Source organism: Triticum dicoccoides, chromosome 2A (assembly GCF_002162155.2).
Source record: "Triticum dicoccoides isolate Atlit2015 ecotype Zavitan chromosome 2A, WEW_v2.0, whole genome shotgun sequence".
NCBI lineage: Eukaryota > Viridiplantae > Streptophyta > Magnoliopsida > Poales > Poaceae > Triticum > Triticum dicoccoides.
The window spans coordinates 511,789,431-511,812,761 of record NC_041382.1 but is presented as its reverse complement, the minus strand read 5'-3'; the positions used below and the strand labels follow the sequence as shown (position 1 = coordinate 511,812,761).

Below are 23,331 nucleotides of genomic sequence, written 5' to 3'. Positions count from 1 at the left end.
TCGGCTCAACGCTGGAAATGAGGAGCGACAGAATAGCTGCTCCGCAAAAATGAACTGAGTGCTGCTCTTATCCACCACTTCAGCTCCGCGGGGTTGGGAGCCGGAGTGTTCCCAAACGAGGCCCTACCTCTGGATGCATATATCCAAACGGTGCGTTTAGTGATCAGATCTAAGACGTTATTTGGATGTCTTTTCTTAAAAAAAAACTGCGAAAATGTAATAAGCAGTGACCCTTCTGAAAGCAGCTTCAATAGGAAAGAATGAAAAGCAATTTAATTAGATACGAATCAATATGAACGGGTACGCATTACAGGTGTTTAATTAGCAGGTTGCAGAGCGCAACAAGAACATCGCAAAATCAGAGCCTCTGAGGCCCAAACACCATACGACGGGTAGACAAGCAAATCAACCCAATGTAACACCAAACAAACAATCCAACCTCATCACGAGCAGATGGGGCACCGGACTAGGCCGTTCTCGTTGCACTCGCCGCACTGGACCGTCTCCTTCCGCTCGCCGTCCACGCGCACCTTGCGGCTGCCGTTGCAGCCCCTGCACATGACGAACCTCACGCCGGCGCACCCCGCGCACCAGACTCGCGCCCGCGGCAGCCCCTGGAGCAGCGCCTTGAGCTTCCCCTCCTCCTCCATCCTCGTCACCTCGGCCGCGCCGCCCACGTGCTTGCCCCGGACGAACACGGCGGGCACGCGCAGCTCCCGCCCGCCCAGCAGCAGCCGCAGCTCCTCCCGGTAGCCCGAGTCCATGGACACGTCCCGCTCGATGACCTTCACGTCGTGGGCCTCGATCACGGCGCGCACCGCGTTGCAGTCCTCGAACGTCTTGCGGATGCCGCGCAAGGTGGTGGTGTAGAGCACGACCGCGTCCGCGCCGCCGGGCGGGCACTTGCCCTCCGCCACGATCGCCGGAATCACCTTCGGCTGCTTGGGCTTCTCGGACCCAATCACTCGCTTGATGTGCGCGCCTTCCTCCGACAGCTCCCGCTCGATGGACGCGAGGAGCTCCGGGTCGAACAGCGGGCTCAGGCTCCGGCGCGACGACGACATGCCTCCGGTCTCGGCCGCGTTGGGCTTCCGAGCGACCCGGGCGCTTCCCGGGGAGAATCTCTTGGACGCCCTGGACAGCTTGGAGTTGTCGATGGAGTTGTACGGGCGGAGGACCCTGTCCTCGTCGGCGACGTCGCTGGGCTTGCTGTTCTCCTTCCCGGAGCAACGCTGCAGCGGGCTGTTCTCCTTCCCCGGCGTGTTCCTCCGCTTCGTCGACGACCTCTTGGGCGACGACAGGGCCATGGCGAGGACCCTGGCGGGAGACCAACGGCCGGGCTTGGCCGGCTTCTTGGCAGGCGAATCGGCGTCCTCCAGCCCGTCCATGATCTCCCACGCGTTGATCACCTCCATGCCGGACTCCGGCTTGGGCGCCGGAGCCGGCTTCTTGGCGTCCGGGACGACGAGGGGCGGCGGGCGCCTGGCGGACGCGCGCTTCCACTCCCGGCTTATCGGCTTCTCCTGCTCCTGCGGCAACGGCAGGTCCTTGGCTCCAGCCGTGGCGGTGGCGCCGTGCTTGGCCTGCAGGTCGAGGACGCCGTAGGTGGTGGAGGTGAGGGAGACGACGTGGTCCACACGGCCGCGCACGGTGGCGCGCGCGGCGCCGGTGCGGCCTCCGGGCCCGGGCGGGAGGAGCTTGGACGAGATGCACCCCATGGGCGCGGCGGCGACGGCGTCGGCGACGGAGAAGCACTCCTCGCTGCTCTCTCTGACGGCGTTCTTTCCTCCTTTGGCTTTGTTGACCAGTGGACGAGAGAGAATGCGGGCTGATGACTGGCTGGATCGAGGAGATTTTGTGGTGTTTGTATTGTGTAGTGGCGCAACGGTCGTCAAGTGCGTGTGTGCGGTTGCTGCGGATTTAGTTTTTCTTTTACTACTTTCCTCGTGTGGTGCGGTGCCTTCGCTCCATTCCAACGGTCGAATCGAATGGGGGAGAACCGAAAAAAAGTGGCGCGGCCCGTGTCGGCATGTATCTATCCGTTGAGTCGCGCAGTATTGGGTTGAGCTGGCCTCTCCTGCCTCACTGGGTTGGGTTCCCATTTCATTCCATCTCGCGTGGGAGCCCATAAAGTCTGAGACTTTTCAGTTTTACTTCTTTTTAAAAAGTGCATTTATTTCCTCGTTTCAGCCGCGTTCATCTTTTGACCATTTGTACCAGTACCTTTTTCTTCCCGATGAGATAAATAATTTTATTTCTGGAGTACTGCTGCCATATAGGAGTAGTACACATTGCCTTTGTTTTTTTCTCCGACCAGTGAACGAGTGATGAGATTGTGCCCCCAAAGAAAGAGTGAAGTGAAACTGCATACAAAAGTCAAACACCGATTTGCACAATGATACTACGTACTTACTACTAGCTGTACAAAAGAAATAGACGGGTCCATACACACTGCACGAGAGAAGATCAGAGCTTGGTTTTGTTTAGCACGGGTGCAAGCCGGGGAGTACGCTGGTTGCCGCCTGGGCAACCGTGAATGTACAGCTGTTCCCGTGCCTACCAAAGCACGCAAGAGAGACTCTGTACAACTGAAGATGTGTACACAATTGTTCCCGTGCTTCCTGTTCCTCAAGCACGCAGGAGAATTCAAACCAAGCACCGCCCATCTCCATCCGGCCACCGCCGCGAAGCAATTTGCTTCACGTCTCCCAGACCCAGCACCGGCCGCGGCGGCGACAGAACTGGACCGTCCACCGTCGGCGACCCCGACACCGCGGGCTTCGATTCACTCGCCCCAGATTCACCTTCCCGACGGTTGTCCGAGTCAGAGCCGCATAGCAAGCCACGAAGCGCGGAGGCGACGCTCGCCCAGCACCCGCTCCGCTCCTCGACCTGCTCCTCCTCCCCGCGCGGCGAAGGCGCAGGTGCAGGCGCCGCCGCGCGGCTCTCGGACCGCACAGCCCCAAAGCACGACACCTTCGGGGACACGGGCTCCGTGCCCACGGCCTCGCTCGCGAACACCCTGGCCCCTGCGGCCGGCCGGCGCCAGCCGCGGCCGACCACAGGAGGGCGCCTCTGCTGCACGACCATCTTCCCGGCAGGCAGAACGCCCACCACGATTGCCTCCAACTCCAACCTCCTCGGCGCCCTCGACGCGCCCTTGTTACGCGTCGTCTCTTCTGCCGCGGTCTTGGGGTTGGAGCTGCCCTTGGTCGACCCGTCCCGCTCCAGCGCCGCGCCGGTTGGCCCGGACCAGGCCCAGATAATCCGGCGCGACTGCTCGTGGGCGCTGGCGACGTCGACGTCGGAGGCTGCGACCGCGATGGTCTCGCAGGCGACCTTCGTCGACCTGGACTCGCCGCCGCCGACGCAGAAGAGGGACTCCAGATCGAGCTGTGGCATCCTTGCCTCTTCTTGCCTGCTGCTAGGCAACAGTTGTGAGTGATTGCTACGGTGGGAACTGGGACTCTGGGAGCCGGAGGTTTGGTATAAAAGGGAGGCGACAAAGGCGTGGAGATTTCGAAAGGTTTGGCTCGGCTGAGGAGCGCCGCGACGGTGGCGACTGCCGAGTGCCGAGTGCCGAGTGCCGAGTGCCGTTGGGAGGGTCGTTGAGTGAGGTGCGGGTTACCGGCGAAGTTTTGGAGTTTGCTCCATGGAATGATGGCGTGTTTCAGCGCGCAGGTCAGCAGCTCTGCGGCAAGTGGATTTTCTCGTGTCCTCGAGCTGCCGAATGGAACCGCCAGGCGAGAGGTGTGACTGTGACGTACCGCCGGCTATGGGTTTCTTGGGTCACATCTGAATTGGTCTCTCTACTCAGTTTCTCGAGTGTTACTTGTAATTATCATATAAATCAATTTTGCATTAGTTTATCACTTGGGTCCATAGCTTAGTGGTAGAGCATTTGACTGCATACAAGAGGTCTCCGGTTCGAACGTGGATGGGTCCTACTCGTAAGAGCGCCTAGTGAGGCTAAATTCCGTGTTTTGACCCTTTTCTGATATCTATTCAAGATCTGACCCTAGACTAATAAAATTTCAAAATCTGACCCTTTTGCTGCCGTCAAAGTCCATGACGGTAGGGTTGTACAGGCTACCGCCAGTATGTTTGGCGGTAGGGATGTTTCCTACTGTCAAGGTCCCTGGCGGTAGGCTGTTACACCCTACCACCAGGGTCAGATCTCGAATTTTTTTCGAATTAGGGTCAGATCTCGAATAGGTTTCAGAAAAGGGTCAAAACACAAAAAATTGCCGCCTAGTGAGCTTGTGGGCTCCTTGTAGACTCTGTTTGCCCTAAGTCCAACTCCATAGGTACCGTCTCGCGGAGAAAAAAATCAGAGAAAAGGAATCATCCCGTTTTATGATACCGAGTCGCCGTCACCTAGTATCCACTATATTCTCAGACTGAAGTTGCTATGACTTTGCTATGCTTAATGCTTGTTATTAGGGTCCGAGTGCCAAGATTTTAGGTGTGAACCCTTTATGTTTTCATGAATATATTTGGGTTTTTGATCCTATCTGCAAGTTATATCACCTATTATTGTTCTGGTCCGTAGACCTAAGGTGACAATAATTAGGATAGTCTCTGGGGATGACTGAAATTTGAGGAGTTCATGTATTTACTATGTGCTAATACTTTATTCCGGTTCTCTATTAAAAGGAGTGGCTTAACTATCCTTAGATTTCCATTAGGGCCTCGCTGTCACAGGAGAGTAGGAAAAAAGTTGTTATACACGTTCTTATCATAATCACGTATGATTATATACGAAATACATGCCTACATACGACCGAAGAATTGGAGCCATTGTGTATCGCTCTAGATTGTGACTGTTATATGATGAATCTCATGCAACACAAATATCCATCGCTGGTCCAATGCCTACTCTTTTCTCATATTGGTCTTTCCTGAGTTAGTAAGTTACTTTCGTTGTTGCTGCTGTTACAATCATCACAAACTGCTATTATTATTGTTCCTGCTACCATTGCTAATGTTGCTACTACTATCAAAACTATCATGCTACTGTGCTACTAAACACTTTGCTGCAGAAATATAATTTTCCAAGTGTGGTTGAATTGACAACTCAACTGCTAAGGCTCATAAATATTATTTGGCTCCCCTTGTGACAAATCAATAAATTTGGGTGAAATACTACCTTCGAAGACTGTCGCGATCCTCTATACTTGTGGATTATCAAGACCTTTTTCTGGCCCGTTGCCGGGGAGCATAGCTCTATTTATTGAGTTCACTTGGGATTTTACACTATGAAGAAAAAGATACATGAACCAAGACCGTGCCCTTTAAGACGAGAGGAGGTAAGAAACTGCAATCTACCTCTGCACTTGATTCACCTTTTATTTTAAGTAGGTTTGCGACACCACCGCCTGCTATTCATTCTGATATGCCACAAGTAACCGATGATACTACTTTTGCTATAAATGAAACTTGTGATGATGCTAGTACTCTGCTTGATGAAACTGTTCCACTAGGTGAATTTCTTGATGTAACAACCCTGGTGTCAAGCTACAGTAACCTCATGCTAATGATGCCTTGTCACCATGTTTTGCAAGCTTAAGTGCTACTTGATAAAACCAAAGCCAAATTCAAATTTAAATTACAAGATAAATTTTCATTTCTTCAAACTGTCAAATAAAAATGTGCTCATGTTGCAAATATTCACTAACTAATTATCATGAATAAACCAACATTATTGGACTCACCAGTTAATCCCTGGTAATTTATGAAGTGGTCCAACAACATCTTAATGAACCATTTAAATTCAAACATGATTTTAAAGTTTTCAAAATAACCCCAAACTTTTTATGGCAGTGTCCAAAATTACAATACAAATTATGAGCCAAGTTTCATATTTTACAAAATCCATTTGGTGGATTAACTTAACACAAAATAGTACCTATTTAAAAAAACAGAAAATAATAAAGAAATGGATGAAAGAAAAGAAAGAGATAGATAGATAGATAGATAGATAGATAGATAGATAGAAAGAGAGAGAGAGGCCCAGCCCACCTCCCTCGTCCCCATCCTCCTGCTACAGGAGGTAGGGGAACCGTGGCACACATCCACGGCCATGGTGTGCGTGGCGGCCATCGGCGCCCCCTGGCCGCCTATTTGATGCATCACCGCGGCCTCCCCATGAACCCTAGCTTCTTCCCCTCCTCGCGCCACTACCCATTGCCCCACACATGTCTGTTACCTCTGCCTCACCGTTGTTGCATTGCTCCAGCAAGTCCCCGGCCATCTCGAGCTCGTGGTCGACCTCCTCCCGGTGAGCCTCGTCTGTTCCCCACTGTTCCCCTTCTAATCCCTCACTTGCGCGGCTCCTCCCGCGCCCATCGCCGGTGCCTGTCGCCGCGCTCGCCGCTGATGTGGCTTGAACTACGTTGGTATTTCCCCAAAGTGGAAGGGATGTTGCAGCACAGCTATGGTAGATATTTCCCTCAGTGATGAGACCAAGGTTATTAAACCAGTAGGAGAACCACGCAACACCACGTGAACGGCTCCTGCACACAAAGAACAAATACTTGCAACCTGATGTAAGAAAGGGGTTGTCAATCCCTCACGGGTAAAAAGATAGGTAAAATTATAGTAGATTGGATAAATAGATCTCGCGGGAACGCGAGGTAAAATAAATAACAATAAATTGTAGCAAGGTATTTTTGTGTTTTTGGATTAATAGATCTGAAAATAAAAGCAAATAAAAATAGATCTCGAAGGCAAATATAATAAAGAAGAGACCCGCGGGCCGTAGATTTCACTAGTGGCTTCTCTCGAGAAAAATAGCATACGGTGGGTAAACAAATTACTGTTGCGCAATTGATAGAACTTCAAATAATCATGACGATATCCAGGCAATGATCATTATATAGGCATCACGTCCAAGATTAGTAGACCAAGTCTTGTCTGCATCTATTACTATTACTCCACACATCGACCGTTATCCAGCATGCATCTAGTGTATTAAGTTCATGGAGAAACAGAGTAATGCAATAAGAATGATGGCATGATGTAGACAAGATGTATTTATGTAGAAATAGACCCCATCTTGTTATCCTTAATAGCAACGATACATACGTGTCGGTTCCCCTTCTGTCACTAGGATCAAGCACAGTAAGATCGAACCCATCACAAAGCACTTCTTCCCATGGCAAGAAAAATCAATCTAGTTGGCCTAACTAAACCAAAGATTCGAAGAAGAATTACATGGATATAAGTAATTATGCATACAAGAGATCAAAAGACTCAAATAACTTTCATGGATAAAAACATAGATATGATCATAAACTAAAAGTTCATCGGATCCCAACAAGCACACCGCAAAAAGAGTTACATCAAATAGATCTCCAAAAGACCATTGTATTGAGAATCATAATAGAGAGAGGAAGCCAGCTAGCTACTAACTACGGACCCGTAGGTCTATAATGAACTGCTCACGCATCATAGGAGAGGCACCAATAAGGATAATGAACCCTCTGTGATGGTGTCTAGATTGGATCTGTGGTTTCTGAAACTTGCAGCGGCTGGAATTGATTTTCTTCGCCTCCTCTAAGGTTTCTAGAATATTGGGGTATTTATAGAGCAAAGAGGCGGTGCGGGAGGCTACCGAGATGGGCATAACCCACCTGGGCGCGCCTAGGCCCCTAGGCGCGCCTAGGCCCCTAGGCGCGCCTTGGTGGGTTGTGCCCCCCTCGGGGCACCCCTCTGGTACTTCTTTGGCCCATCGTGTGTCTTCTAGCCCAGAAAAATTCTCCAAAAAGTTTCGCTATGTTTGGACTCCGTTTGGTATTGATCTTTTGCGAAGTAAAAAACAAGCAAAAAATAGCAATTTGCACTAGGCACTACGTCAATAGGTTAGTCCCAAAAAATGATATAAAGTTGCTATAAAATGATTGTGAAACATCCAAGAATGATAATATAACAACATGGAACAATAAAAAATTATAGATACGTTGGAGACGTATCAGCCATGTCCGTGCAGTCGCCCGAGCTCCCGCAACCGCGCCCTGGGGCAGCATTCGGTTGCGCGCGACATTGCCTGGCCGCTTCCCGCCCATGCCGTCGTGCCTGCTGCCACCGCTGCTCCGCTTGCTGTGCCCCCCATGCGCGCTCCCCGTGCTGGCCGCTGCGGGCTGCTGCCACTGCTGCCCAAGTCTGCTGCCACCGATGCGCCCAGCCGTTCAGGCACGCCGGTGTGATAGCCTGGCTTATTAGGGATGATAGACTACTCATATCAATAAGGAATTCCTTCTTTTCCAGGAGCCCATTCGGACAGAACTCTAAAGTTAAGCGTGCTCAGCTTGGAGTAGTGTCAGGATGGGTGACCGACCGGGAAGTTGCTCCCGGGTGCGCACAAGTGAGGACAAAGTGCGCAGAAAAGACTAGTATTGATCTATGGGGCCAGTCTAGATCCCGCCAGGAGTGACGACCACCGGCGGGTATGTCCGGGGCGTTACAAGTTGGTATTAGAGCCGACCCTCGCGGTTACACGGATGGTTGCGGACAGGTGCCTAGTCATGTTGTTCATGACGTTTGTGACTCGTCATGGCACCCGGCATGTCACATGTACCGGACTGGAAGCACAGACGTTTGTGCCAAGAGGGAACATTCCTGTGGCCCGACGAGGACGTCGGTTCCTCTGAGTGGGGGTGTATGTGATAGCCTGGCTTATTAGGGATGATAGACTACTCATATCAATAAGGAATTCCTTCTTTTCTAGGAGTCCATTCGGACAGAACTCCAAAGTTAAGCGTGCTCAGCTTGGAGTAGTGTCAGGATGGGTGACCGACCGGGAAGTTGCTCCCGGGTGCGCACGAGTGAGGACAAAGTGCGCAGAAAAGACTAGTATTGATCTATGGGGCCAGTCTAGATCCCGCCAGGAGTGACGACCACCGGCGGGTATGTCCGGGGCGTTACAGCCGGGCTACGCCCGGCCGCAGCCGTCCATGCCCGCGCCGCCTCTAGCTGCCGCACCCACATCCGCTCGCGGCCACGCCCGTAGCCTCCTCGCGCGCCCCGCGCCGCCTTCCCCTGGCCTTGCCTCGACTACAGTTCTCCATGCTCGCCGTCTGTTGGGCATATAACCATCAGGTATAACCCGCCCGGGAGGGGCCGGGTCAACCACAATGGCAGTTCATCTAAATGAAGCCCAAATGTATACAAGATGGCGGTTCGCAGTTAGACTTGTAAAAGGCCCAAGCCCAGAGGCGGCTTAAGGCCCATAAATATAAACAACCATGTATGTGTAGACTTGTAATATAAGGCATGTAAGATACGTCACCGAGCCGGACACGTTGTATGAGCTGGCCGGGACTTTGTAGGCCGCAAGGCGTCAACCCATGTATATAAGGGGACGACCCGACATCAGCTTATGGCAAGAAAACATCAAATCGAGAGCCAGGCAAAGCATGTTTGCTCCCTGGTAATCGAAACCCTATCAATACCACCTCAACTAGAGTAGGCCTTTACCTTCACCGCAAGGGGCCGAACCAGTATAAACTCTCTGTGTCCTTTGTCCCGTTTAACCCCTTTAAGCTAACCTTGTCGCAATGGCTCCACAACTAAGTCCTTCAATGAGGACATCTGACGTGACACTTCCACGACAGTTGGCGCCCACCGTGGGGCTAGCGCACGGTGGTTTCGAGTTCTTAAAGGGCAGATTCGAAATGCTCAAGGGATACGCTGTGGGCCAGATGACCAAGAGTCATCGCGGCAAGCTCTACATCGACGATGCAGGTTGGGGCCCCGAGGCCGGCTGAATTGAGTACGGGTACCGGGTCCCCTTCGGCGGAATCCACATCTTCATCGGCAAGATCGGCGAGCCGGGCCCTGAGCCGGACATCTGCACCGACATCATCGAGACGGCTCAGCGTGCACGACCTGCCCCAGCTCAGCCAGCCGTAAGACATGTCTTCATTGGGTTCACCCATGGGGATGAGTTGGAAGGCTCTGTCTCTGGCGGTGAGACGAAGATCTGCTCTAACGATGAGTCCATGGGCGAGACCAATTCAATGTATCAGCTACAAGATGGAAGGCTTGGGGGCTATTCCGATGGCGACAGTATTCCGGACCCCCGTGAGCCGCCAAACAGGGTGGCGATCTTCATGGCTGGCACACAGCCGGTTCTTGGCTCGACGGCCACCATGGCTATAACTTCTAGTGCAGCTGCGGTCACGGCAGCTGGGGCTGGCAGTTCAGCTCGCCCACCGGCTCAAGTCTTAACAGATCTACTGGATGCTCCGGCGACTCTGATGGAGGTTGAGGTAACCCCAGAAAACCAGGAGCAACAGACGGTAGAAGTGACTAAATTACGTGATGAAATAGCGCAAGCTAAGGCAGACTTAGCGGCAGAGAATGCTAGGATGGATGCAGAACAAGTCGTTTTGGACGCCCAAGCACAGCGGATTCAAGCAGATTCATATCGGCATAGGGTAGATCAGAACGCCTCACACGAAGTCTCGAGGAGGAAGCACCATAGTCGTTTGCCCTTGGTTTACGAGTCAAGGGACCTCTTCAACACCCCTGGAGCTGGGGCCAGTAACCCGCTGGTGGTAGGCCAGATAGTTGAAACACCCGGCCAGCCGCATGTGAACAGCACTCCGCCTCAGCGTGTGATGAAACCGTCGAGTCATTACTCCACCCCTCTGGACAACATGATCACTGCAGCTACACGATTGGCGGCTCTGCCCGACGAGGGCGAAACCCCAGCAGCGGTTGAAACCCGAAGGGCCAGGGAGCTTCTTCAAATAGCTCTGGTCCAGCAGCAGGCTTACTCTTATAGCCGTGATCGGATTCATGAGACCCCTCATCCAAGCCGGAGCTACAGCAGGCACATTGACTCGCCAGCAGTCTCAAGTACTGAACGACGTCGTAACCAACTTCATGGACATGACCTGGCATGCAATGGAGCCAACGCACATGATTTGGTGGACCAGGCTAGAGCACGTTAGGAGGATGAGCTGGCGGCTCATCAGCACCCGCCGGTTTACCCGGCGGCTTCAATTGAGGCAGGTGTGACTTCCAAGGCTTTCTGTGTGCCGTGTCTAATGGCAGCTATACGAAATGAGCATCTGCCCAAGGACTTCAAAGGTCCTCGTAAGGTGCCTAATTACACAGCCGATCAACCCCCTGAGGCATGGGTGGAGAGTTATGAGATGGCCATGGAGATGTTGGATGTTAGTGAAGCTGCTTACGCCAAGTACTTCACCGTGATGTTAGAAGGGGCGACTCATACCTGGTTGAAGGGATTGCTGGCTAATTCCATCAGGTCGTGGGCGGAGCTAAAGGCCCGCTTTATACAGAATTTCAAAGACACGTGCAAGCAGCCTATGTCGATTGTGGATTTAGTTTCTTGCGTTCAGGCTGAAGGCGACTCAACAACCAGCTGGGTGTGCCGGGTCTCAACTATCATACATTCTTCAAATAATATCAACGCTGTCTCAGCGGTTCTGATGTTGGAGAAAAAATGCCGGTTCATTCCACTCAAGCAGAAGCTTGGGCGGCTCAAGCGTCATTGCAACGACATGGGGGAGATGATGGCGACTCTAGTTAAGTATGCCGACTCTGATGGTACCAAGGACACCGATTCAGAGGACGAAAGGTCGGGAAAGGGAAAGAAGAGTAATGGCATGAAGGGACAACAATACAACTCTACCAGTCAGGATGGCAACGGTAAACGCAAAGTTGATGACTTTGTGGCTAACACAGGTGCACGCAATGATAACCAACGCCGTAGGGGACCACAGGGGCCGCGATCTCCGAGGACAGGATTCGACCTTGAAGCAATGTTAAACCAGCCGTGTCCAAAACACAGAACGAATTGTAAGCCAGCTACTCATTCGTGGAAGGATTGCAGCATAATGAGAAGCTTTCGGGAATCCATCCAGCGCCAACATGGCCCAAATGGCGGATCACGGTCCGGGTCATGGAGGCGGCGGTTCAAGTTCTGGGTTTCAAGATCACGGTAACCAGGGTGGTTACAATCAGCAGAATAGTCAGGGGAATCAACAATAGTAGCAGTACGGTTATCAGAGCAATCCAAAACAATTGAATAGTGGGCAGTACCACGTCTTCACCACCAGTTTGTGTACACGGGATCAGAAGCTTTACAAGAGAGCTGTGAACGCCATTGAGACGGTGGTCCGACATTATCTATAATGGTCAGAGCAGCCTATTGTATGGATTCGAGAGGATCATCCACCCTGGGTCGATAATCCGGGTCATTTGGCTTTGGTAGTGGCGCCTCAAGTTGGGGGTTATAAGTTTACTAAGGTGCTCATGGATGGAGGTAGCACCATCACCATTCTTTATTATGAGATCTTCCGTCGCATGGGACTCACAGATAAGAATCTTAAGCCATCCAACACTATCTTCCATGGTGTCGTGCCGGGTAAGTCAGCCTACCCAGTGGGGAAGATATCGTTAGAAGTTACCTTTGGAGATGAGCATGATTCCAGGTCTGAGACATTAAACTTCGAAGTGGTCAAAATCAAAAGCCCTTATCATGCTCTATTTGGACGGCCGGCTTATGCTAAGTTCATGGCGAGGCCCTGTTATGTCTACTTGCATCTTAAAATGCTGGGTTATAAGGGCACCATCACAGTGCACGGGAGTCGCAAGGTGGCCTTGGAATGTGAGGAAGGAGATGCGGCTTATGCTGAATCAGTTTGTGCAATGGAGAAGCTAAAATTTTACAAAGACAATGTTGACCCGGCGGACATGACGTCCTTGAAGAAACCAACTACTGAGCATGATCCTTCGTTAAAATTTAAATCGGTGGACGATACTGAGATGGTTGATTTCGTCCCTGGCGACTCATCTAAGCAGTTCAGCATCAACGCTAATCTGGATTCGAAATAGGAAAGCGCACTCATCGAGTTCATCCATGAGAACCGAGACATCTTTGCATGGAAGCCTTCAGACATGCTGGGTGTACCGAGGGAACTCGCTAAGCACATTCTTAATATTGATCCAAAGTTTAAACCGGTTAAGCAATTTCTTCGCCGGTTTAACAAGGAGAGGCGCAAGGCCATTGGTGAGGAAGTGGCCCGGCTTTTGGCGGCCGGGTTTATCATTGAAGTTTTTCATCCTGAGTGGTTGGCTAATCTAGTGCTGGTACTAAAAAAGAACGACACTTGGCGAATGTGTGTGGATTACACGGACTTAAATAAGGCTTTGTCCGGCTGATCCGTTCGCTCTCCCTCGTATTGATCAAATCATTGATGCTACAGCGGGTTGTGAGCATTTGAGTTTTTTGGACGCTTATTCTGGTTATCATCATATCAAGATGGCAGTTAAGGACTAGGAGAAGACAACTTTCATTACTCCATTTGGAGTCTTCTTCTATGTGTCTATGCCTTTTGGGCTCAAGAGCGCCCAGGCGACTTATCAACGATGTGTACAAAATTGCCTTCACAATCAGATTGGGCTCAATGTTCATGCTTATGTGGATGACATTGTGGTGAAGTTAAGAGAGAAAGAGACCTTGGTTGAGGATTTGAAAGAGACATTTGACAATCTCCGGGTCTACAAGATGATGCTTAACCCGGCCAAATGTGTCTTTGGTGTGCCAGCAAGCAAGCTCTTGGGATTTCTGGTTTCTAACAGAGGCATTGAAGCTAATCCGGAGAAGATCAAAGCCATTACTTCATTGGCTAAGCCGGCGTGTGTTAATGATGTTCAACGTCTGGCGGGTCGTATTGCGGCTCTAAGCCGGTTCATAAGCCGGCTGGGGGAGAAGGCCATTCCTCTTTATCAGATGATGAAGAAGACACATCACTTTGTTTGGAGTGATGCTGCTAATCAAGCGTTTGAGGATCTGAAGAAACAGCTGGCTGGGCTGCCCGTGCTTGCTGCCCCTATTAATGAGCCTTTGTTGTTATATGTGGCTGCTAATAGCCGGGTCGTCAGTGTAGCCATTGTGGTGGAAAGGAAGGAGGCAGGCAAAGAATATCCGGTTCAACGGCTGGTTTATTATATCAATGAGGTGCTTATCGAGTCCAAACAGAGATATCCACATTGGCAGAAGCTTGTATATGGGGTTTTTATGGCAAGCCGTAAGCTTAAGCAATATTTTCAAGGTCATCCTATCAATGTGGTAAGTTCTGCTCCTTTAGGAGATATCATTCAAAACAGAGAAGCCACGAGCCGGGTTGCTAAATGGGCCATTGAGCTCGGTCCTCATGGTTTAAAGTATGTGCCACGCATGACCATTAAGTCCCAAGCACTTGTGGATTTCATCAATGACTAGACAGAGTTACAGGCACCTGAGGAAAAGCCGGATAACACATATTGGACTATTCACTTTGATGGATCCAGACAGTTGGAGGGCTCGGGGGCTGGAGTCATCTTGACTTCCCCAGAGGTGACAAATTTTCTTATGTTCTCCGGTTAATGTTCCCTTGTACTAACAATGCATCTGAGTATGAGGCTTTACTCCATGGTCTTCGGATGGCTAAGGAGATGAACTTAATCCGGGTAAGGTGCTTTGGCGATTCAGATCTGGTGGCTCAGCAAGTTCCTGGTACTTGGGATTCTAAAGATCTGCTCATGGCGGCTTACCGCCGAGAGGTTGATGCCATTGCGGGTCATTTCAAGGGCTATCAAGTTGATCATATTGATCGCGGGAAGAATGAGGCAGCTGATGCTTTAAGCTGGCTAGGGTCTCAGCATAAGCCAGTGCCACCTAACATGTTCCTGGACATTTTGCTTAATCCTTTTGTCAAATTGCCTACAGAGGAGGACCTTGATGTTCCTGACCCGGAAGCACAATTGGTGGTGGCTCTCCATGCTATTTCTGCTTGGACGGTTTCGTATTTGGCTTACATGACCCAGGGTGAGTTGCCAGAGGATGAGGTCTTGGCCAGACAGATAACCCGGCGGTCTAAGTCAATGACGATTGTCAATGGGGAGTTGCATCATCGCAGTGATACAGGGGCGTTTCAACGTTGTGTCTCTCCTGAAGAAGGTTGTGAGATTTTACGAGAGATCCACGAAGGAGATTGTGGTCATCATGCCGGCTCTAAATCTCTGGTAGCCAAGGCTTTCCGTCATGGGTTCTATTTGTTGACGGCTCATGTTGATGCTGAGGATTTGGTAAGCAGATGTGATGGCTGTCAGAAATTTGCACGCCGAGCTCATGTGCCGGCTCAAGAATTAAGGATGATTCCAATTACTTGGCCGTTTGCAACTTGGGGGCTTGATATGATTGGGACTTTTAAGAGGTCCAAGTATAAGAAGACCCACCTCTTGGTGGCGGTGGATAAGTTTACTAAGTGGGTTGAAGCAGAGCCGGTCAGTAAATGTGACGCGGCAACGACGGTTCAATTCATGACGAAAGTGATCTTCCGGTTTGGCTTTCCACACAGCATTATCACAGATAATGGCATTAATCTTTCCAAAGGGGCTATGGAAGAATTTTGTCAACGAGAGCATATCCGGCTTGACGTTTCCTCTGTGGCTCATCCTCAATCCAATGGACAGGCAGAACGAGCAAATTAGGAGATTCTGTGAGGTATCAAGCCCCGGCTTATGGTTCCTTTGCAGAGAACGCCGGGTTGTTGGTTGGAGGAGTTACCCTCAGTATTATGGAGCATCAACACGACCCCTAACAGATCTACAGGTTACACACCTTTTTTCATGGTTTATGGGGCAGAGGCGGTTCTCCCTAGTGACATCCGTCATGATTCACCCCGGGTGGCGGCTTATGTTGAGGCTGACAATGAAAAAGTGTGTCAAGATGCACTTGACTTATTGGATGAGGAGCGTGATCTCGGGGCGGCTCGTTTGGCTATTTACCGGCAAGATCTACGGCGTTATCACAGCCGCTGTGTCAAAACCAGAACCTTTCAAGAGGGCGACTTAGTGCTCCGGCTCATCCAAGATCAGACAGATATGCACAAATTATCACCACCTTGGGAAGGACCTTTTGTGGTCAGCAAGAACTTACATAATGGGTCATACTACCTTATCGATGTTCGAGACAACAAGGACTCACATACATCAGAGGAGGAGACCCGTCGGCCATGGAACATTGCTCATCTTTGGCCCTACTATACTTGAGCCTCCGGCTCTCATAATGTACATAGTTATCTGATGTATATATTATAAGCAGTATAATAAAGTCGGCATCCCTGACGATTTAGGGCCTTTGTCATTTCACTTTTTCAAAGCTGAGTCTTTATCATCATTTAAGAGGCTTGATGCCCACAATTTCAAGGACCAAAGAGAGTTGGATGCACAACACAGCTCAAACATAGGTCCCTGATGATCATTTGAGGGCTTCCTGCTCATCGAGCACAGCTGTCGGTACCCTATTGATCGGCGCAATGCCAAAGTTCATGTGATCACTTGGGAGCTTCCTGCTCATCGAGCATAGCTGTCGGTACCCTCTTGATCGGCGCAAGGCCAAAAGTTTATATGGTCAATTGGGGGCTTCCTGTTCAAACATAGGTGTATTCACCAAAGAGAACATAGTTGTTGGTACCCTTTTGATAGGCTCAACACCATGCTTGTAAGTATGTCACTTGGGGCTTCCTGTTCAAACATAGGCGTATTCGACCAAAGAGAATGATGTCTACTACACAACCTTCTTCTTGTAGACGTTGTTGGGCCTCCAAGTGCAGAGGTTTGTAGGACAGTAGCAAATTTCCCTCAAGTGGATGACCTAAGGTTTATCAATCCATGGGAGACGTAGGATGAAGATGGTCTCTCTCAAACAACCCTGCAACCAAATAACAAAGAGTCTCTTGTGTCCCCAACACACCAAATACAATGGTAAATTGTATAGGTGCACTAGTTTGGCGAAGAGATGGTGATACAAGTGCAATATGGATGGTATATATAGGTCTTTGTAATCTGAAAATATAAAAACAGCAAGGTAACTAATGATAAAAGTGAGCACAAACGGTATTGCTCTGCGTTGAAACAAGGCCTAGGGTTCATACTTTCACTAGTGCAAGTTCTCTCAACAATAATAACATAATTGGATCATATAACTATCCCTCAACATGCAACAAAGAGTCACTCCAAAGTCACTAATAGCGGAGAACAAACGAAGAGATTATGGTAGGGTAAGAAACCACCTCAAAGTTATCCTTTCTGATCGATCTACTCAAGAGTCCGTAGTAAAATAACACGAATCTATTCTTTTCGTTCAATCTAACATAGAGTTCATACTAGAATAACACCTTAAGACACAAATCAACCAAAACCCTAATGTCACCTAGATACTCCAATGTCACCTCAAGTATCCGTGGGTATGATTATACCATATGCATCACACAATCTCAGATTCATCTATTCAACCAACACAAAGAACTTCAAAGAGTGCCCCAAGGTTTCTACCGGAGAGTCAAGACGGAAACGTTTGCCAACCCCTATGCATAAGTTCACGAGGCCACGGAACTCGCAAGTTGATCACCAAAACATACATAAAGTGGATCACATGATATCCCATTGTCACCACAGATAAGCACGTGCAAGACATACATCAAGTGTTCTCAAATTCTTAAAGACTCAATCTGATAAGATAACTTCAAAGGGAAAACTCAATCCATTACAAGAGAGTAGAGGGGGAGAAACATCATAAGATCCAACTATAATAGCAAAGCTCGTGATACATCAAGATCGTACCACCTCAAGAACACGGGAGAGAGAGATCAAACACATAGCTACTGGTACATACCCTTAGCCCCGAGGGAGAACTACTCCCTCCTCGTCATGGAGAGCGCCGGGATGATGAAGATGGCCACCGAAGAGGGATCCCCCTCTGGCATGGTGCCGGAACGGGTCTAGATTGGTTTTCGGTGGCTACGGAGGCTTCTGGCGGCGGAACTCTCGATCTATTCTGCTCCCCGATGTTTTTAGGGTATATGGGCATATAGAGGCAAAAGAAGTCGGTCCGGGGAGCCACGAGGGGCCCACGAGGCAGGGGCATGATACATCTCCAACGTATCTATAATTTTTGATTGTTCCATGCTATATTATATCCTGTTTTGGACATTATTGGGCTTTATTATACACTTTTATATTATTTTTGGGACTAACCTATTAACCGGAGGCCCATCCCAGAATTGCTGTTTTTTTTGCCTATTTCAGAGTTTCGCAGAAAAAGAATATCAAACGGAGTCCAAACGGAATGAAACCTTCGGGAACGTGATTTTCGGAACGAACATGATCCAGAGGACTTGGACCCTACGTCAAGCAATCATCCAGGAAGGCACGAGGTAGGGGGCGTGCCTACCCCCCAGGCGCGCCCTCCACCCTCGTGGGGCCCATGTTGCTCCACCGACGTACTCCTTCCTCCTATATACACCTACGTACCCCCAAACTACAAGATACGGAGCCAAAACCCTAATTCCACCGTCGTTACTTTCTGTATCCATGAGATCCCATCTTGGGGCCTTTTCCGGAGCTCCGCCGGAGGGGGTATCGATCACGGAGGGCTTCTACATCAACACCATAGCCTCTCCGATGAAGTGTGAGTAGTTTACTTCAGACCTACGGGTCCATAGTTATTAGCTAGATGGCTTCTTCTCTCTTTTTGGATCTCAATACAAAGTTCTCCCCCTCTCTTGTGGAGATCTATTCGATGTAATCTTCTTTTGCGGTGTGTTTGTTGAGACCGATGAATTGTGGGTTTATGATCAAGTTTATCTATGAACAATATTTGGATCTTCTCTGAATTCTTTTATGTATGATTGGTTATATTTGCAAGTCTCTTCGAATTATCAGTTTGGTTTGGCCTACTAGATTGATCTGTCTTGCAATGGGAGAAGTGCTTAGCTTTGGGTTCAATCTTGCGGTGTCCTTTCCTAGTGACAGTAGGGTTAGCAAGGCACGCATTGCATTGTTTCCATCGAGGATAAAAAGATGGGGTTTATATCATATTGCATGAGTTTATCCCTCTACATCATGTCATCTTGCTTAAAGCGTTACTCTGTTCTCTTGAACTTAATACTCTAGATGCATGCTGGAGAGCGGTCGATGTGTGGAGTAATAGTAGTAGATGCAGGCGGGAGTCGGTCTACTTGTTTCGGACGTGATGCCTATATACATGATCATACCTAGATATTCTCATAACTATGCTCAATTCTGTCAATTGCTCAACAGTAATTTGTTCACCCACCGTAATACTTATGCTCTCGAGAGAAGCCTCTAGTGAAACCTATGGCCCTCGGGTCTATTTTCTATCATATTAATCTTCCAATACTTAGTTATTTCCTTTACCATTTATTTTACTTGCATCTTTATTTCTCTTTATCATAAAAATACCAAAAATATTATCTTATCATATGTATCAGATCTCACTCTCGTAGGTGACCGTGAAGGGATTGGCAACCCCTTTATCGCCTTGGTTGCGAGGAGTTTATTTGTTTGTGTAGGTGCGAGGGACTCGTGCGTGGCCTCCTACTAGATTGATACCTTGGTTCTAAAAAACTGAGGGAAATACTTACGATGCTCTGCTGCATCACCCTTTCCTCTTCAAGGGAAAACCAACACAGTGCTCAAGAGGTAGCAAGAAGGATTTCTGGTGCCGTTGCCAGGGAGTCTACGCAAAAGTGAACATACCAAGTACCCATCACAAACCCTTATCTCCCGCATTACATTATTTGCCATTTTCCTCTCGTTTTCCTCTCCCCCCACTTCACCCCTGCCATTTTATTCGCCCTCTCTCTCTCTCCATCCTACCTCTCTTTCTCTATTCGCCTCTTTTTGCCCGTTTCTTGTTTGCTTGTGTGTTGGCTTGCTTGCTTGTCGTTATGGCTAGTCCCCTATCTTCTCTGTTGTCTCCCGAAAATGAAGTTCTTAATTTTAAGCAAAGGTAAGGAGAAAACCTAAAAGACGCTTGGTATAGAATTTGCAATGCTCAAAATAGATCTATCAGTAAGCATTCTACTTCTATTATTCTTCGCAATTTTTATGTAGGTGCTATTCCTTGGCAGAGATATGTCCTTGATACCATTACCGGAGGGAACTTCTTGGGTAGCCACACTTTTGATTCCTATAATGCTATGATAGATTTGTTTGGCTCACCCCCTCTTTTGGTTAATGGAACTATGTTAACTTTGGAGCATGTAATGCAAAAACTTGAAATTATTGAAAATAAAGTTGCTACCATAGAGTTAATTAAAAATATCCACAACCAAATTACTCAATATGGATCTAAAGTAGGAGTCACTTTGAAAAATATTAAGGAGAAGGAACCCATAGTGAATGAAAGAATAAATCATGATTCCACTAGAATCGATAAACTTGAGGGTATCATTACCAACTTGGGAACCACTTTTTCTTCCGTAAAGAATAACCCAAGTCCTCCAACTAAAATTTCCAAGCTTATGTATGTTCCTAAAAATAAGGGTGAATCCTCTAGCAAAGAAACTGCGGATCTCAAATCTATAAGTATTCATCCTAATCTTTTTACTATCATTAAGGAACCATTTGCTACTAATGATTTTTTCGATTTTGTGCCTAGAAATTTGATTATTTATAAAAGGAAAGAAACTCCTAAAGGTGATAGATGTCTCATTAAAGAATTACCAACTAAAGATACCTAGATCTATCTTTGCTTATATGCCTAGCTAAGGGCGTTAAACGATAGCGCTTGTTGGGAGGCAACCCAATTTTATTTTTATTCCTTGCTTTTTGCTCCTGTTTAGTAATAAATAATTTATCTAGCCTCTGTTTTCGTTGTGTTTTTTGTGTTTACTTAGTGTTTGTGCCAAGTAGAACCGTTGGGAAGACTTGGGGAAAGTCTTTTTAATCTTGCTGTAAAAAACAGAAACTTTAGCGCTCACAAGAACTGCTGACATTTTTATTTGAAAATTGCTATTTAGTTAATTATTTTTGCAGATGATTAATAGATAAATTCATCACGTCCATCAATTTATTTTAGAATTTTTGGGGTTCCAGATCTTGCGTTATCTACAGATTACTACAGACTGTTATGTTTTTGACAGATTCTGTTTTTCGTGTGTTGTTTGCTTATTTTGATGAATCTATGGCTAGTAAAATAGTTTATAAACCATAGAGAAGTTGTAATACAGTAGGTTTAACACCAATATAAATAAAGAATGAGTTCATTACAGTACCTTGAAGTGGTGTTTTGTTTTCTTTCGCTAACGAAGCTCATGAGATTTTCTACTTTAAGTTTTGTGTTGTGAAGTTTTCAAGTTTTGGGTAAAAGATTTCATGGATTATGGAACAAGGAGTGGCAAGACCCTAAGCTTAGTGATGACCATGGCGCCCCAAGATAATCTAAGGACACCTAAATCCAAAGCTTGGGGATGCCCCGGAAGGCATCCCCTCTTTCGTCTACTTCTATCGGTAACTTTACTTGGAGCTATTTTTTTATTTACCACATGATGTGTTTTGCTTGGAGCGTCTTGTATTATTTGAGTCTTTATTTGTTAGTTTTCCACAATCATCATTGCTGCACACACCTTTTTGAGAGAGACACTCATGATTCGGAAATTGTTAGAATACTCTATGTGCTTCACTTATATCTTTTGAGTTATATAGTTTTTGCTCTAGTGCCTCACTTATATCTTTTAGAGCACGTTGGTAGATTTGTTTTATAGAAACCATTGTTCTCTCATGCTTCACTTAGATTATTTTAAGAGTCCTACAAAACAGCATGCTAATTTGCTTTAATTATGTTAGGCATTCAAGATTAACAATAAAATTTTCTTATGAGTGTGTTGAATACTATGCGAAGTTTGAAACTTGATAATTGTTTTAAGATATGGAGATGGTGATATTAGAGTCGTGCTAGTTGAGTAGTTGTGAATTTGAGAAATGCTTGTGTTGAAGTTTGTGATTCCCGCAGCATGCACGTATGGTGAACCGTTATGTTAAGAAGTCGGAGCATGATGTATTTATTGATTGTCCTCCTTATGAGTGGCGGTCGGGGACGAGCGATGGTCTTTTCCTACCAATCTATCCCCCTAGGAGCATGCGCGTAGTACTTTTCTTTGATAACTAATAATTTTTGCAATAAGTATGTGAGTTCTTTATGAATAATGTTGAGTCCATGGATTATGCGCACTCTCACCCTTCCACCATTGCTAGCCTCTCTAATACCGCGCACCTTTCGCCGGTATCATACACCCACCATATACCTTCCTCAAAACAGCCACCATACCTACCTATCATGGCATTCCCAGAGCCATTCCGAGATATATTGCCATGCAACTTTCCATCATTTTGTTTACTATGACATGCTCCATCATTGTCATATTGCTTCGCATGATCATGTAGTTGACATTTTAGTTGTGGCAAAGCCACCGTTCATAATTCTTTCATTTAAGTCACTCATGCATCATTGCTATCCCGGTATGCCGCCGGAGGCATTCATATAGAGTCATACTTTGTTCTAGTATCGAGTTGTAATCATTGAGTTGTAAACAAATAGAAGTGTGATGATCATCATTCATAGAGTATTGTCCCAATAAAAAATTAAAAAGAGAGAAAGGCCAAAAAAAGAAGGCCCCCCCAAAAAAGAGTAAATAAATAAAAAGGGGCAATACTACTATATTTTTTCCCACACTTGTGCTTCAAAGTAGCACCATGATCTTCATGATAGAGAGTCTCCTATGTTATCACTTTCATATACTAGTGGGAATTTTTCATTATAGAACTTGGCTTGTATATTCCAACGATGGGCTTCCTCAAAATGCCCTAGGTCTTCGTGAGCAAGCAAGTTGGATGCACACCCACTTAGTTCTTTTGTTGAGCTTTCATATACTTATAGCTCTAGTGCATCCGTTGCATGGCAATCCCTACTCACTCACATTGATATCTATTAATGGGCATCTCCATAGCCCGTTGACACGCCTAGTTGATGTGAGACTATCTTCTCCCTTTTTGCCTTCTCCACAACCACCATTCTATTCCACATAGTCCTATGTCCATGGCTCACGCTCATGTATTGCATGAAGATTGAAAAAGTTTGAGAACACCAAAAGTATGAAACAATTGCTTGGCTTTGTCATCGGGGTTGTGCATGATTTGAATAATTTGTGTGGTGAAGATAGAGCATAGCCAGACTATATGATTTTGTAGGGATAACTTTCTTTGGCCATGTTATTTTTAAGAAACATAATTGCTTAGTTAGTATGCTCGAAGTATTATTATTTCTATGTCAATATTGAAATTTTGTCTTGAATCTTTCGGATCTAAATATTCATACCACAATTAAGAGAATTGCATTGAAATTATGCCAAGTAGCATTCCACATCAAAAAAAATTGTTTTTATCATTTACCTACTTGAGGATGAGCAGGAATTAAGCTTGGGGATGCTTGATACGTCTCCAACGTATCTA

At 47.4% G+C, this 23,331-nt stretch overlaps 2 protein-coding genes across 2 annotated transcripts; both read right to left on the bottom strand.

Annotated features, from left to right (window-relative positions):
- Window positions 1–253: 253 nt before the first annotated feature.
- LOC119355089 lies at window positions 254–1,906 on the bottom strand. Its single transcript, XM_037621878.1, has one exon. It carries the CDS (start codon window positions 1,716–1,718, stop codon window positions 444–446), a length of 1,275 nt encoding a protein of 424 aa, XP_037477775.1. The 5' UTR covers window positions 1,719–1,906; the 3' UTR covers window positions 254–443.
- A 442-nt stretch (window positions 1,907–2,348) lies between these two features.
- LOC119359501 lies at window positions 2,349–3,633 on the bottom strand. The gene has a single exon (XM_037625667.1). It carries the CDS (start codon window positions 3,400–3,402, stop codon window positions 2,647–2,649), a length of 756 nt encoding a protein of 251 aa, XP_037481564.1. The 5' UTR covers window positions 3,403–3,633; the 3' UTR covers window positions 2,349–2,646.
- Window positions 3,634–23,331: the final 19,698 nt, after the last annotated feature.